General features: G+C 46.6%; 3 protein-coding genes across 7 annotated transcripts in view; all 3 read left to right on the forward strand.

The window, feature by feature from the left end:
* gje1a (gap junction protein epsilon 1a) lies at window positions 1–2,609 on the forward strand. Its single transcript, XM_058075637.1, has 4 exons — window positions 1–88; window positions 955–1,137; window positions 1,203–1,400; window positions 1,486–2,609. Exons 1-4 carry the CDS (start codon window positions 59–61, stop codon window positions 1,681–1,683), a joined length of 609 nt encoding a protein of 202 aa, XP_057931620.1. The 5' UTR covers window positions 1–58; the 3' UTR covers window positions 1,684–2,609.
* Window positions 2,610–3,797: 1,188 nt separating this feature from the next.
* vta1 (vesicle (multivesicular body) trafficking 1) lies at window positions 3,798–14,621 on the forward strand. 2 transcript variants are annotated; one of them, XM_058079883.1, is made up of 8 exons: window positions 3,800–4,023; window positions 6,779–6,873; window positions 8,688–8,815; window positions 9,459–9,534; window positions 11,061–11,175; window positions 12,925–13,185; window positions 13,277–13,357; window positions 13,912–14,621. In XM_058079883.1, exons 1-8 carry the CDS (start codon window positions 3,933–3,935, stop codon window positions 14,055–14,057), a joined length of 993 nt encoding a protein of 330 aa, XP_057935866.1. In that variant the 5' UTR covers window positions 3,800–3,932; the 3' UTR covers window positions 14,058–14,621. The 2 variants fall into 2 exon arrangements, with proteins under 2 accessions (XP_057935874.1, XP_057935866.1); XM_058079891.1 differs by lacking the exon at window positions 13,277–13,357 and having other exon boundaries at window positions 3,798–4,023.
* A 135-nt stretch (window positions 14,622–14,756) lies between these two features.
* The window catches only part of adgrg6 (adhesion G protein-coupled receptor G6), a 16,388-nt gene continuing 15,763 nt past the window's right edge, over window positions 14,757–15,381 (forward strand). For all 4 annotated transcript variants that reach the window (XM_058079844.1, XM_058079854.1, XM_058079862.1 and 1 more), the window contains exons 1-2: window positions 14,757–14,856; window positions 14,933–15,142. In XM_058079844.1, coding sequence (XP_057935827.1) covers window positions 15,141–15,142 — 2 coding nt within the window. In that variant the 5' untranslated portion in view covers window positions 14,757–14,856; window positions 14,933–15,140. The remainder of the gene's footprint in view (window positions 14,857–14,932; window positions 15,143–15,381) is intronic.

Below are 15,381 nucleotides of genomic sequence, written 5' to 3' on the forward strand. Positions count from 1 at the left end.
CTTCCCTGGGCAGGGAGCGGCGTGAGTTTAGGACCTGTGAGTGTGAAAAAGAGGGGGGATGAACAACACGCCGCCAGGATTACGGTTGGTGTGTGGACTTTTTCTTTGACAAACTTTGGTGTCGTTGCAGTGGAGGTGCTTTGCGTCTGTGGGGGACGAGGGACATCTTGTGTTTGGGATTTGGGACAGCGGCGCCGCGTCAATGCTCTTCCAGAAGTATTTGCAGTGCAGGGTGTGTTGTCATCACTTTCTGACTTTTGTCTTTTCGTCACGCTCGGTCCTCCTTCACCTGACGTTGTGTGGTAGCGAGCGAAGGTTTGGACTTTGTGTCTTTGTGTTTTCCAGCGTGAGCATTGTGTGCCTCCAACTGGAGGTTGTTTTTTTTTTCGCTGACAGAGTCCTATAGGGATTATAATGCTGGGCCTTTGTTGGCCCCTCTGTGTCTACTGAGCCAGTCAATTGATGCGGGGATAAAAGGCCAAAAAATATGCATTGACACGGGCTTTGGGGACGGCGAGGCAGAGGGAGGTCGTGTCGGCGGTGCCGTGCGGGCCCAGAACCCTCCTGGACTCGGAGCGACGGCCCGAACATGTCTTTAAACTACATCAAAAATTTCTATGAAGGATGCGTAAGTAACGTTTAGCTTTGGCTGACGCTCCGTCTCTTTCGGGGTCACTCCGGTTCTGTTGGACGGAGCGGGCCATTGTGGAGCGGCTGGTGGCGTTAGTGGAGAAATGATGAAGGCCGAAGAGGCTTGAGTCTGATGGAGGCTTTGTGTGGCGCCGAAAAGCTTTCAGCCTTCAGCTGAGTGATTTATGTGCTGACAAAAGAAGCGTTGGCTATGCCGCACGCGGCACCTCAATACACGCCATCACTGCACCTGCGCGTGTGCGTGCAGGCTGTCAATGGCGCCTCATTCGTGTGTGTGTGTGTGTGTGTACGTGTGCTTTCCAGCTCAGGCCTCCGACGGTGATCGGCCAGTTCCACACCTTGTTCTTCGGCTCGGTGCGGATGTTCTTCCTGGGAGTTTTGGGCTTTGCCGTGTATGGAAATGAAGCGCTGCACTTCAGCTGCGACCCGGATCGCAGAGAGCTCAACTTGTACTGCTACAACCAGTTCAGACCCATAACGCCGCAGGTACCAGGACCAGCCCACGATACCGAGTCTCGCCGTCTTGACTGGTTCCCGGCCTTCTCCTGCAGGTCTTCTGGGCGTTACAGCTGGTCACGGTGCTGGTTCCGGGGGCGGTCTTCCACCTCTACGCAGCCTGCAAGAACATCGACCAGGAGGAGATCCTGGAGCGACCCATCTACACCGTCTTCTACATCATCTCTGTTCTCCTACGCATCATTCTGGAAGTCATCGCCTTCTGGCTGCAGAGTCACCTGTTTGGCTTCCAGGTGTGATGTCTCCGCCCTGTCTGGTGTACCAGCACGTGCCCTTCTAGGCGATTCTAGGTTTTTCCATGTGTTCTTGTTCCTGCAGGTTCACCCGCTCTACATGTGTGATGCCAGCGCTTTGGAGAAGGCCTTCAACGTGACAAAGTGCATGGTGCCCGAGCACTTCGAGAAGACCATCTTCCTGAGCGCCATGTACACCTTCACCGTCATCACCATCCTTCTCTGCATCGCTGAGATCTTTGAGATACTCTGCAGACGACTCGGCTATCTCAACAACCAATGACGCGCACACGACATGTTGACTTCCTGTCAGCCTCTTGGAAGATAACACAGGAGCGCCACCTGTGCTCCATTGTGAAATATTCTGAAGTGGGGGGTCATCCCAGGTTCTATGTCAGATGGGAGCCAAAGGTTCTAGTCTGCAGAACACGCCACAGCCGGGAGGTCCAATAGGTGTCCTGTGAAGAGGACAGACATGGAAGCTGGCTGCTCTTGGACCTGATCAAGTGCTTCCCATCACGGGGACTCAGGATGGACGGACACAACATGGACATGCATGAGCCACCTGCTCAGGTGCATCCTTCCTCACACTTCCGTGTGTGACACTTCCACCATGTGTGTGTGTGTGTGTGTGTGCCCATTGTGACCTTTCCTCCATGGACAGGAGCACACTTGTAGCTGTCTCCAAAGAAAGCCTGCGTTGACGCTCATATAGGGATTGAAAAGTTGGAAATTATAAAAAGACGATTGGTGACCATGGACGTGAAATCTAAACGTGTTCAACACAAAGCAGGCCAGTCTTAACTGTGGAGGAAGTGGATTCTTTTCATGATTAAATGGACGACAGCAGCATCAAATGTTCTTAAACGACCCTTTTGGTCTCATTGAAAGTGTCAAGTATTGACTTATCTTTGATTTGGTGGAGTCACATAACGCGTGTAAGCTACTTTGTTTTTATTTTCTTCATCAGACATCCATCCAAGTTTTGTGAAGAACTTTGCAGCAATCTGTTTTTCATCTCAGGTACAAAATTGCATTAGCAGACAAAAGTGGATCAAACCCTCATTTCCAATGCTTTTAAAGCGCTGATGAAAGCTTCCATTGCACACGGCGGCATGGCGGCACGGCGACGGCGGCGGCGGCGGCTTTAAGAGGATTTGAAACTGCTGTGTTTCCCTGTGCATTACTTTGTGTTGTGATGGTCCATGCTTGTACCATTTGCCACTGAATGTTCTTCCTATTAAACAATCACACAGTTAGATGACATCTGTGCATGCATGCCGTCGTTACAATTAGTTATGATTCACGTTCAAACGTCTTATGTTATTACACTTTTAATAAGCCCCGCTTTCCTAGTGACGTGTCAAAGGCTAACACTGATGAACTCGACCCACTGCCGGTAGATTCTGCATCACATCTTGACCCATTTATCTTTTTTTTGCTCAGAGATCAGCTAATATGTACAAGAAACATGGCGACACTACCTCATGGAGATACCTGCATCATGCTAGCCCTGCCACTAATGCTTTCAACATACCCTTCGTGTTCCGTTATGTCCAATAAAGACTAACCGACTGGCTCTCAATCTCAGATTTACCGTCTTAAATTGATTTTTAAAAATGTACACTCAAGAGCCGGCCTTCTCGAGAAGGGAGAACATCTTGGCGCATCATGGCTGCTCTCAAAAATGTCTGACCTCCTCACATTCGAGATAGATGGTCTTACTTGATTAGGGAAGGGGAGGTTATCGATAATCAATTTGCCATGGTTCCCATGGAAACCTGTCCTGTCCTGGTTCAGAGACCACTGGCGCTGGTGTCTTTCCGGGTTGTAAACGCCTCTTCCGCCCCGATTCTTAATAATATCCTGGCATTATGGCTGATTGCATTGTGTGAGACTTTAAGTTACTTTTATTTTGAAAATAAGCAGGCCAGCAAGTATCCTACATGTCCGATATAATAGTTAGCATGTGGAAATATGGTGGGTAAAGATCATAACAAAGATATATCATTTTATCAAGCGTATCATCTATGAGAATGCAGCTCTGTAAGTGATATCGTCCTTCACGTGCTAATGTGGTTAGCAGCTCGCCCTGACGCTAATACCTTCACATGCTAATGCAGCTAGCCCTGTCATTAATACCGTCTCCATGCTAATGTTTAGTTTTACATGAATCATTATTGGGTTCCTTGCTACATCAAATAAATATTTGTATTTACAATGTATCCTACTTTGCTTCCAGTTAAATGTGTGATTGCTTGTGAACAAATCAGTTTTATCATTGACTGTGGGCGTTGTTGTTCTTAATAATCATTTCATAAATATCTCAAACAAGTATCATTTGAGCAGAATAAACTTTTCTTTGCTTCAAAGGAAGGCAAAGCCGAGGACCAACAAAGAAGAATGACCGATGACGTAATGGCGCCTTATTGGTTAGACACGCGGAAGTGAGAGGACCGGTAGAGCTACAACAACAAGAGGTCCGTCGTGTGTTTTTGTGGTTTTGTTCGTCCCGGGAAAGTTCTAGAAGACATGGCGATACCGACCCAGCTCAAGGCTGTCCAGCACCACCTGCGGACCGCACAGGAACACGAGAAAAGAGACCCAGTGGTGGCTTACTACTGTGAGTGAGTGGCTAACGCTAGCTTAGCATGAGCTCAACCTAACTTTTACTTGGAGCTCAGGCGGACACAATTCAGTGTCAATAGCGTTCATGTAGTTAATCGAACTAATGCTAGAGGCTGACTTAGATGCTTCACTGAGGTTTGCTGTGTGTGTGTGTATGTATGTATGTATGTATGTACGTGTGTGTGTATGTATGTATGTATGTGCGTGCACGCGCGCGCGCGCAGGGAGCCTGTCATGGTACTGGGCTGGCTGACACGTGATCTGCTTTTGCCATGACAGAAGATCAGACAAAACGTTGATTTTGTTGTTAGTTTTCCTACTTTTTCTTCAGGCTTCATATTGGACACCTGACCAAACCTGCTCCACAAGTGTGAGGATGATGATGTTTCAACTGTAAGGAATGTTCTCCAGCTCGTTGCCTCATACTTTTATGCTTATCTCATGACACCCAAGCCGCCTCATGACCATGGCAACGAAGAAACAACAGCTGTCACGTGGCGACGTGGTTGCCTACCTTTATTGACACCTCCTGCAGGGGCACCATCGGGCTAAAATGTCCAAGTTGTTCCGTCACCTCGTTACACGTTGTTGTCTTATAGAAAAATAGCCATTGAAATAAAATAGTATATATAGAAAAAGTGGAATATAATGTCCCACGACCCTAATGAGGATAGTGGCATCGATAAATCTAATCTTCAATCTTAAGCGCAATCATGCTGCACTCATGGTAGTCTCTCTGCAGCTGTGTTAGCATGGTTAGCGCATCCATCTCACCTTCCCCATGATGACAGACAGTAAACCTTTATACTGTCTTTTTTCACTCTCACTATGCTGTCTCTCCTCCTCCGTATCGTCCTCCGGGGATATCCGATTGTTCGCTGTAGCGAAGTGGTGCTCAAAGCTAACAGCTGCTCCCGAGTGTAAACAATGGCGCAAGAGGTAAGCTATAAATGCAACATGATGAACATCCATAGCTGCACACTTGCTTAAGGGCACAAAAAACAATAAGGAAGTAAAAAATAAAACATTATTAAACACTAAAAGGAAGATCTGAACCCGGCAGAGAAAGGCAGAGCGAAAATGAGAGGAAGACAAGAGGGCTGAAGGCAGAGGAGAAGCGGACACCTCTGTGATGTGGAAGTGGTTTGGTTTTTGATGGAGCGATGTGGTTGGGGTTCCTGATTCCCTACCAGCAAAACATGTTGATTCTGAGGAGGCCACAGCAGGCCGTGCGGCAAGACATGCCAAAAAAGAGCTTTGTTTCTCCAGCGGTTGTGTTAATGGAGACGCCACTCATCTGCAACTCGCTCTGATTTGTGAATGCTGCTTTCCGTCAATACGCTCAACAAATTTGTATATAAACTTCAAACCAGCAGGCTGCTTTGCAATTAGCTAACCTCAATTGTCCTCAAGCCTGTTACTGCGATCCTGAATATACTATCCCAACTTCTAGATATAGACTAAAAATGTCTGTTACAGAAGAGGCAACTGAATAGACTGGTTCCCAGCAGGGTGTCGCACGTGTAGTACAGTCACCGTGCACGCCCACATGGGTTTAGCTGTCAAACATGGTGTTGAAGCGGGATGACTATTGGAATGACGCCAGCTGGGAGAGAATCTAACAGTGCACCATGAGGAAGCGTGTCCACTGGAGGTCAGCAGCAAGTCGTGTTTGGCTGGGGCTATTCATCATGTCACGCTCGGGAACGCTGAAGCCAGGAAGATACAGTACGGTCCTGAAAAGAGCCAAAGAGGAGTTGTTTTGCTTAAAGTACTGGGCGCTACAGGAAGCTATTGCCATGGTAACAGACCAAGTAGGTGTTGCACTACACAAACCTTATGTGTGTGCGTGAGTGTTTAAGCACACAGCTCTCCTATCAGTAAACACAATTAACCACGGACACGTCCAAGCACTCTTCATCCCAGGAGAGTCCTGACGCCACGTTTGCACTTGTCATGGATTGTTGGTCTCTCATTGTCTAGCAGTAAAATCAATGAATAAACCATCCACTAAGATTTAATAGGGATGTTACATACAACATCTTAAGTGGCTCACAGATTGAGTGCATTGGGCGTAATAACTCTTTATTCGGGATATCACCAGTCATCAGCGCTTTCATAGTCGAGCGCATTACTGTGTTGTTTCCTGTAAAAACATCTTTTTAAACACCCAATACTTGATATATGATGTTGGAATTTTTTTTGGGATGACGAGGAAGAGGAGCTGCTGTTCGGGATGCTCCGATAGATCGGTCACTAATCAGTGTTGGACGATTTCTGTAAAAAAATGGTGTGGTCTGCCTATGGCGATAAATGACTTTCAACGGCAATCACAAAAGCCGATTACCTGTGGCTAGCACCATTGCAGCCTACTGCGACCATTTCGGGCAGTGTAGTGTCTAACGTTTTGGGCAGTGTGGTCCTCCTATTTTCCCTCAAAACAGAAGCAATCATGTCTGCTGTGTGGAACATAACTGCTAGCACATACCCTGCGGGTGTAAAAAGCTTTAATGCAGCATTTGAAGAAAAACACTTGACTTTTTTTTTTAGTTTTCGAGGCTCACGACAGCGAAGCCATGTGCATAACACTCACCCGTATGTGTGTGACAATCAGAAGGCTAAGTTAATAACCCCAAAGACTTAGTTGCGCAGACGTTTCGCCCTGGTATGATTGGGACTTGAGTCCCCAAATCAAGTTCAACCTTGCAGATGCGAGTCAAGCTTAGCACCTTTGTTTGTGTTTGTTGCAGGCCGCCTGTACGCCATGCAAACTGGAATGAAGCTGGACAGTAAAACTCCTGAGTGCAGAAAGTTCCTGGTCAAGCTCATGGACCAGCTGGAGCTGGTAAGTCTGGTCCTGACAATATGACAATATTCAACCCACAAAATGCCCAGCCTTTTCCAAAATAAAGGTAAACATTGAACGGAAGTGTGACTGAAGAAACAGGAAGTGATTGCGTGTTTATGTGACAACCGCCATTAAGCGATATTTCCAGCTGAGTCACACTGGAGGCAAAAAAGTCATATTGGCTGCCAGGACATTTACATTTTATAGTCTTGTTAGGACACGGGGGGCGGGGGCTCCAGGCGTCCCAGCAGGGGTCAAGCAAACAAATTTGTTCTCAAGAGACAGACGTCCATGTGTCCACCGAGCCGTTCAGTCCAGGATTTGGTCCTAATGTTGGTACCGAAAATACTACACGCTCAGTGGCACCAAAGTCAACACACAAGGGGGCATTTTCTTGTTTTTGTTGGTGACCGTTTTCTGTCCACCAATCAACACAGGGCTCCGCCCCTCTCGGTAGCCTCACTACCTCAGCGGACGGCTGGCAAAAAGTCTTAATCGTTTGCCTTGAGTTTTTCTTTGCTGGAAATGTGAGCCTTTTTCAGCTCACTGATAACTAATAGTTGTGTACCCAACAACATCAACAACACACACACACACAGCTGATGTTAATTACTGTCACACACACGTACTCAGGAAACACCTCCCAGCAGGACACACATCCTATACTTTAATCTGCGTCCTCATGTTGTGTCGTCCACATGTTATGTTTCCGTCATGCTGTGTTGTCCTCACATAGTGTCGTCTTAATGTGTTATCCTCGTGTTGTGTTGTCTTCATGTGTTGTGTTGTGATGTGACAGTAGTGAGACATGGGACATGGTGTGAAGGTTGCAGTGAGGTTATAGTGTGAAAGTATCTTAATGAGCCGCTATGATGTGTGTGTCAAAGGAGAAGATGGCCTCCAGGTTGTGAGGCTAAAGAAGACACAGCAGCAGGTCTGCCTCATTAATTCTATTTTGCGTGCTGAATGCTAGCTGGAAAAACGCTGCTGGTGTCAGGGTGTGAAATTACCAGCAGTGACACATGTTGTCTGATCTCTTGGACTTGCTGCTCTTCTTTTTCTCCATAATTTCATATCGCTGTCCCCTTTCCTTGAGACTGCTCCACCAGCAGGGGGCACCAGGATGTTTTTATTAGCAGTACGATGCTAAATCACATGGCATGAGCAACACTGCGATATGTATTTTGACTTCCTGGTTGCATGTATTTCAATGGCAAGATGCAGGCCGAGCTCCTAAAAAAATAAGAGAAAAAGATTTTAATTTAATTTCAAATGTGTAGTAGTACAAATTGGCTTGACCGACACGTGACTGTCGAAAAATAGGCAGACCAGATGTAGGCGCATTCTGCAGTAGAACTGATTGCATTTCAGTACGGATTGAGTAATGACAGGGCACAAAGCTAGTAATACTACTAGTGGCTCACTATCGCCCTCTGTGGCACAAAGCGGTAGTACAGGAGCAAATAATTCAGTACAAATGGCGTTTGTGGCTTTTTAATTCATCCGAAGAGAGAGAGTCTTTTATTTTCCTGTTTTTTTTATCTCCATTCTCCATCCAACACACACACACACACACACATACAGATTAGGTAAGTGAACAGTGGGTCTATTCAGGCCTGTCAGGGTCTACCTGCTGCACGGAAGCAGAATGTTTGCTCAAGTGCTTTTATAGGAAACTTGAAGCGAACATCTTGAAGCCTTGGTTTTCTAAATGTCACTCCTTGAAGATGAATCGTGTAGTTGTGTTGTGTGGCATGCAGGCCAAGAAAAGCACTGATGGTATACATATGTGTACTTGTGTTGTTTGCCAGATGAAAGAAGAGCTGAAAGAAAATGACTCCATCACTCAGGAGGTGGTTGGCAATGCGCACATCGAAAACTACGCCTTAAAGATGTTCCTGTATGCTGACAACGAGGACCGAGCTGGGCGATTCCACAAGTAAGTTTCACGTGGTTCAGCTTCGTGGGTTTTGACGTGAGCTGGATCGTGCTTGATCTCCATCTGGGGAACGAGCACCTGCTTGCAGCCAACATTCTCAGCATTCTTCATCGGCAATCCTGGAAATCAAAGCTGCCAAGGTGGATGCAGCCTAGCTAGCTGGGCGAGTTGAAATGAATGGCAGTAGCTGTGTGCGCTGTCACAAGACTACAAGCTGTACACACATGCTACACTAAAGTAGGCACACCAACGTAAACAAATACCAAAATAAGTGCATAAGAAACTTCCTCCAGCCCAATAGGAAATCCTTATGCTGTGTGTCCACAAGTAAACATGTTCCTTGGATAGATGAGCCCTTTCTCTGCAATCGAACGCGCTACATAGAAGAACTGGTCTCGCGGTTCATCATGGAAAGACTGGTTAAATATTTGCTTCACCTCAAGTGTGTGGCACCCCCTGTGGAGGCTGTTGGCTTGCTGTTGCAGAACATTGAATGCAGATCCCATCATGTCTTTTCCACATGTTCATACGTCCACATCCAGGAGCACAGTTTAAACAAGGACACGTTTGATTTCCTAAGCATTTCCTCATCCAGAATACGGTGTCAAATGTTCATCGAGCGGCTTGTTTGTGTCACATTCAGGAACATGATCAAGTCTTTCTACACGGCCAGTCTGCTGCTGGATGTCCTGTCCGTCTTTGGAGAGTTATCAGATGAGGTGAGTTTTCTCCTCATTCACTTGATCCTCTCACGGTTTCACAATCATTGAGAGGATATGTAAGTGGACAGTTCCATCACCGTGGCTCAGGTATCTGCTCTGTAAATAACAATTTATCAGTGTCCTAATTGTGTTTATTTTGTGTAAGTCAGCTGTTGTCTGTGTAGCATTATAGAGTGTGCATACAGGTAGCGTCTTACCTACATCCATGCAAATTACAAGCTCGCTGATATGTTGCTAATAACCTTTTTTCACCACAATCGGAGGACCTACCAGAGTTTGTTTTTTTTTAAACAGGTGGCCCACATTTCCAGTAATGATGTTGTGACCAATCACAGCAGAGTGGGCCTGGAGGCGGGCCGTGGGTGGAATAAATTAAAACACACCGTTTTGGAAATACAGCTGGAATAGGTGCGGGTTCTGGAAGATCTAGAAAGCTTTCTGTATGGGTTATTGTGTGCAGAGGCTTTGTGGCTTCCTCTACTATCAGGCTCATGAAAGACCGTGGCATTCATGGACAGGCTCTGCCACAGGCAATAAGATCAGTCTCAAGCGGCTGAAAGAAGCAAGATCAAGCACAAGGACCCTTGCTGGGCTCAAAGCAGGGGGGGGGGCACACACCTGGGGTGCCAGGTGTTGCCGATGGGCTCTCTGGCGGTGTCATGGGCCTGTCATCGAGACACCAATGAAGGAAGGTGCCCACCTGATGACCCTAAAGTTTTTAACACCCCCACCCTGCTCCTTCCTGGGTGGGGCATGGGCGAAGGAAGGAGGGGGAAGGCTGAGCGAAAACCCAGGAAGTTTACTGCTGAGTTCACAGCAAGCTCACTTATGAAAATAAAATAAGTTTTCAGATACACACAAGCTTAGACATGAAATACTCCCCACTGTGTTCTACCAGTTGGCGATCTTCAGCCCGCAAAAGGTCCCGGGCTTTTGAAAAAAAGATTGTGGTGATTTTGGATGTTTTCTGAGGTTCTTTTTTTATTATTGGTATTTAAAAATTCCAGGGACATTTAAGTTTGAGTTCCTTTAAAAGGTTCCAATGATCCAATGCCAAACGTGGTCCCATTTTACCATCATTTCAGCATTGTTGTGAAAAAAAAAAAAAATCATTCCTTTGTCTTGCTGCTCTTATAGTGCGGTGTTATTTTAGCGATAGGTAAAGTTGAATAGCAAAGTGCTGAGGCTAAATCAACAGGCCAAAAGTTCACAAGAGGCCACCAAGCCATTGTCCCTAAGTTCAAAACACCTGCCTTATCTTCTTAACAGCACCAACACTCCATTTTCTCTAATCAGTGCCAACCTCACCCTGCCAGACCCACTAGGACCTTTTCCACACTCAACCCAGCAATATCTGTCCTGTCAGAACAACATACTGTATGAATCCTAACATCAGCAGCAACCACGAGACCGAGAACTTTTGACCTTTCACGGTCCATCCAAAGATCATTTGTTTGAACAGAGGTGAGGAGAGAGGTTTGAAGAAATGTAAATAATTCCTGAATTTGGTTGGCCTCCATCAGAATATCCAGCACAGGAAGTACGCCCGCTGGAAGGCCACGTATATCCACAACTGTCTGAAGAGCGGCGAGACGCCTGAAGCCGGCCCGGTCGGCATGGAGCTGGAGCAGGAAGCAGGTGGGCATGCTGATATGGGTGTGCGTGTGTTTTGTGAATGCTATCAGGGATTAGATGGGAATCCAGCGGATTAGTGCCTTTTTCCTTGTCCTTGTGAGTTGGAGCTGTTCTTTCTTTTTCACTGCTGGCTTTGTTGGCACTTCTCATCAACGCCACCTTCACCTGGTGGTCTTCTGAAGAGCATGCACTAGCCCTTCATCATTCTTACGCTCCATGTCACTTTGTACAACCTGCTTTTTCCCGAGAAAGAAAGCAGCCAATTAGTCGGCGCCCGTTTATCTTCTGATTGATGACTGCGGCTAATGAGCCCAACCGAGTTAACGAGGCGTTTGGTGTCACACTGCCCTCCGTCGCCGCACGCCGCGGTGGTCAGACCACGCTGGAACATTCTAGAGTAGTGACTCCATTTTGTCCATCTGGACTCACTTTAACTTTTCACTTCTCCCCTTCACGTCGCCTCAAAGTCCTCTCGGGACGACTCGGCAGCAAACAAATGAAGACCATCTGCAGGACCCCTCCCACCCCACACACACACATATCAGCCATGACATCACCTGGGGGAGCCCTAGGCTCTGCACGTGTGCACGTTCAATACACACACACACACACACACACACACACACACACTGAGGCTAAGTGCATATTTTGTCCATGTTGCACTCCCAGCATGCATTGCTGACAGCACGCTGCTTTATTCAGACAACAAGGACCTCCACCTGTCAATCACCTTGTATACCTCATTACTGATCAATCAGCACATGGTGCACAAGCCGCTGGACCTGGCGTCCAACAGCTGGTTGCCATGGTAGAGTGATGTGAAGCTGCTTAATAAACTTGCAGAGTGACAAACACACAAATTTAAACAAACACACACATGTTCCTAAAGGCACTCCAGGGGATAGTTGACATATAGAAAATATAAATACACTGAGGAAGCACGTTTACCCTTAAGGATATGAACAGTCCACCATTTTTATTTTGGATTTATTGCATTTGAAACATAACGTAAAACAATCCAGAAAAAAACAATATTTAAATAAGCTTTTTATACATTCAATTATGAGGTTCATTATTTCTTTGTTAATAAGGTATTTTCAATTTCCAAACAAGAGCATTATATATGACGTTGAGGACAGGAATTCATCAGATAGCGACGCTTCAGCGCACTCTATAATAACATGCCTTTATCTCCAGGAGGTCCACTCTTCCAGTGGAGCATGCCTGTAAATATTGTATACAATATTAATTTCACAGGAGTACGTGACTGACGGGATTGACAACACTTGCAGGGGACGTCGTGCTGACAAGTCATGGTCGTCCTCTTCATCCTCTGCAACACACCTTTCCATCACGCTTGCATGATTGAAGCCTCTCAGCCTGTTATCTTCTTCATCTTCTTCCTCCTCCTTTTCAACTTCACCATGTCCATCAATCACCCAGCAGTGGTCCGCAGGCTTGAGCTCTATCACATTTCATGTTTTTCATCTTTCTCAAGAATCTTCAGCTGCCTGAGTGTGTGTTTTCAGCAACATGTTGGATGAAGTTACAAATATGATGTCCTGTCAAGATGTGTGAGACCGAATGAAGGTCAAACATGTGATGATGTATTTCTGTTGGTCAGTGATTGTTCAACTTCGCCACTTTCTGCAAGAAGGTGTAGGTGTGTGTGAGGGTGCGCATACTGAGCTTGTGTTGTTGTCTCGTACTTGAACTGATGTCTTTTGTCCCCTCGTCATCCTTCACACCAAGATGGAGATGAAGGTTTCTCAGGTCAGGCCTTCTCACCGCGGGGTTCATTCCAGGGGGGCTCTTCCTCCCAGGACCAGACGTTAAGTGCGGGTCCGACCCCGGGCGTGGGCTTCGCCGCGGGTCCGACCCCGGGCATGGGCTTTGCCGCTGGTCCAGATTTGGCGCCATCGGGCCCCCCCTCTGCCAACTTCAACAACATCCACATCCCTCCTGGAGCGCACGCCCCCGCCAACACCCCTGCTGAGTTGCCGCCCCCTACAGGTAGGAATGCTTGTTATCACGTTAGATGTTTTTGTGGCAGTCAGCTTAGCATGCTGCTTATGTCTCTGCCTTGTGATACGTGACTTCAAAGACGCAGTCAAACCAGTACCGATGCCTCGAGCCGCACACACTATTGATCCCCCCTCCCTGCTCAACAACACCCAGCACCAAGGTGAGCACTCACACTCACTTTGGACATGAAAACATTCAATAGCAGTGTCATGCAAACTAGCTGACATGTAATAAGTACAGACACTGCAATGGGAAGGGGAGGGGTTGGAGATTACAGACGTTTGGAGGGGGTGTGCTCACACATACACACACACACACACACGCATGCACGCACGCACGCTGGAAAAGGATGTCAGAGTTGAGCATGTTTGTGTAATACAGTACATGTCATTATGTGGTGGACTCCCTGGTCAAGTGGTGAGGCGGTGGTTGACCACTCTGGCGCTCTGCACGTTCAAACAAACCTCACGGCGCTAAACTCCGCCTTCCTGGCCTAGCTCTCGCCACACGCAACAGCTTGAAACACACCACAGTGGAGTTGGTCAGCCTCCTGAGCATCACCATGCTTTGGCACTTTTCCTTCCTTTTCAGCACATTTTCATCCATAACACATTAACCTCGCCTGCCAGCATCTTTGTTGACTCCAGCTTCACCTTTACCTGTGTGTGTTAGTGAGTGATGAAGACACATTCTGAAGCTTCTCCACGTGTGCAGGTGATGTTCATCTGTCTCCAGAAGACTTCACCAAAGCCCAAAAGTACTGCAAGTATGCAGGCAGCGCCCTTCAGTATGAGGATGTGTCCACTGCCATCCAGAACCTCCAAAAGGCCCTCAAGCTGCTCACCACAGGCAAAGAATGATGCCTTTGTCCTCCTCCACCCCAGCAGCGCTCTATCTGCAATATCTTCTCTCTCTCTCTCGCACACACACACACACACACACCAGAGTCTAACAATGGCTGCTATAGTCTTTGGTTGGTTTCGTTATCAAATGATGCGCTTGTGAACATGACATGGCGTAGTGCACCTTGTCAAGCAATGAGAGTGGACAGGCGGCACCTTTTTTAGCACTGACAATTACCATGTGACCAAAACTGACCTTGATTGACTCTCCATCAGAACCCAAATAAACAGACCTCATCATCTTTACTTTGCTTCCAGAAATGATTTGGGTTATCGGTTGCTTGTGTTGATTGACAGTAGCCATATCTGCTCCAGGACTCCCCCTACAGGTATCAGGATACATTGACTTGCAAGCTGCGTGTACAATGAACATCCATGCTAAGCTAATGCTAACACAACCGGCTCTGCTGTATTAGTATGCTATCCTCTTGTGAACCATACCTTTTCACTATTGTCACTAATCTTGACTTGTAAATCTGATGCAATCCTTCAAAAACATTTCAATAAAATGTTTGACTTATAGTTGCTGGAATGCTTCAATATATGCGTAAATTGATTTTATTAACTTTAAGTACATTCATTCCTTTCTAATTGGATTTCAAGATCTGGGAGTGCTTTAAGATGGTGTGTTAGTTGTAGGACACCAGCTAGTGTCCACCAAGAGGAACCAAATCAAGAACAGAATTTCACCGTTCCAGCAAAGTGCTTTTGCCTGCTAGCATTAGTCGTACGGAAGGAGGAAGGAGTTGCTCTCGAGGTTAGTGTCATCACTTCATCACAATAAAGTGACTACACAAGCTCACAGGTGTGTGTGTGTGTGTGTGTGTTCTCAGGCGGCCCATCCAGGTCTCGCAAACGAACACACCCTGCAGCCAGCGAGCCCCTCCGCCCCCTCCTGCTTTTTTGGCAAGGCGCGTTCATGACTTGTGCTCGTGAGGAGAAGAAAAGTTTTGGAGACAAGAAAAGAAAAGAAAGTTCTCGAAGACAACGATCTCTTTTTTGAGTGACATGTCAACCCACGGCGGCAAGCTGCATTAAAACATGTAAGTTCATTTTTATTTCCTTCTGCATTTATTTTTTTACTTCTTGAGCGCCCTGGCGCGTGCACGAGCGCGCGCGTTTTTTGACTCATCTTGAAGTGATTTGTAACATTTCTGAATATTATTTACATTCATTATTGAATATTTCTGACATTTAGTCATCTTTTAAGACTGAAGTGTAGATCACAGCTCGACGTGACGTCAAAAACTGGTGATCACCTTGAACTTAATTTTCACAGTCG

Source organism: Doryrhamphus excisus, chromosome 1 (genome assembly GCF_030265055.1).
Source record: "Doryrhamphus excisus isolate RoL2022-K1 chromosome 1, RoL_Dexc_1.0, whole genome shotgun sequence".
Lineage (NCBI taxonomy): Eukaryota > Metazoa > Chordata > Actinopteri > Syngnathiformes > Syngnathidae > Doryrhamphus > Doryrhamphus excisus.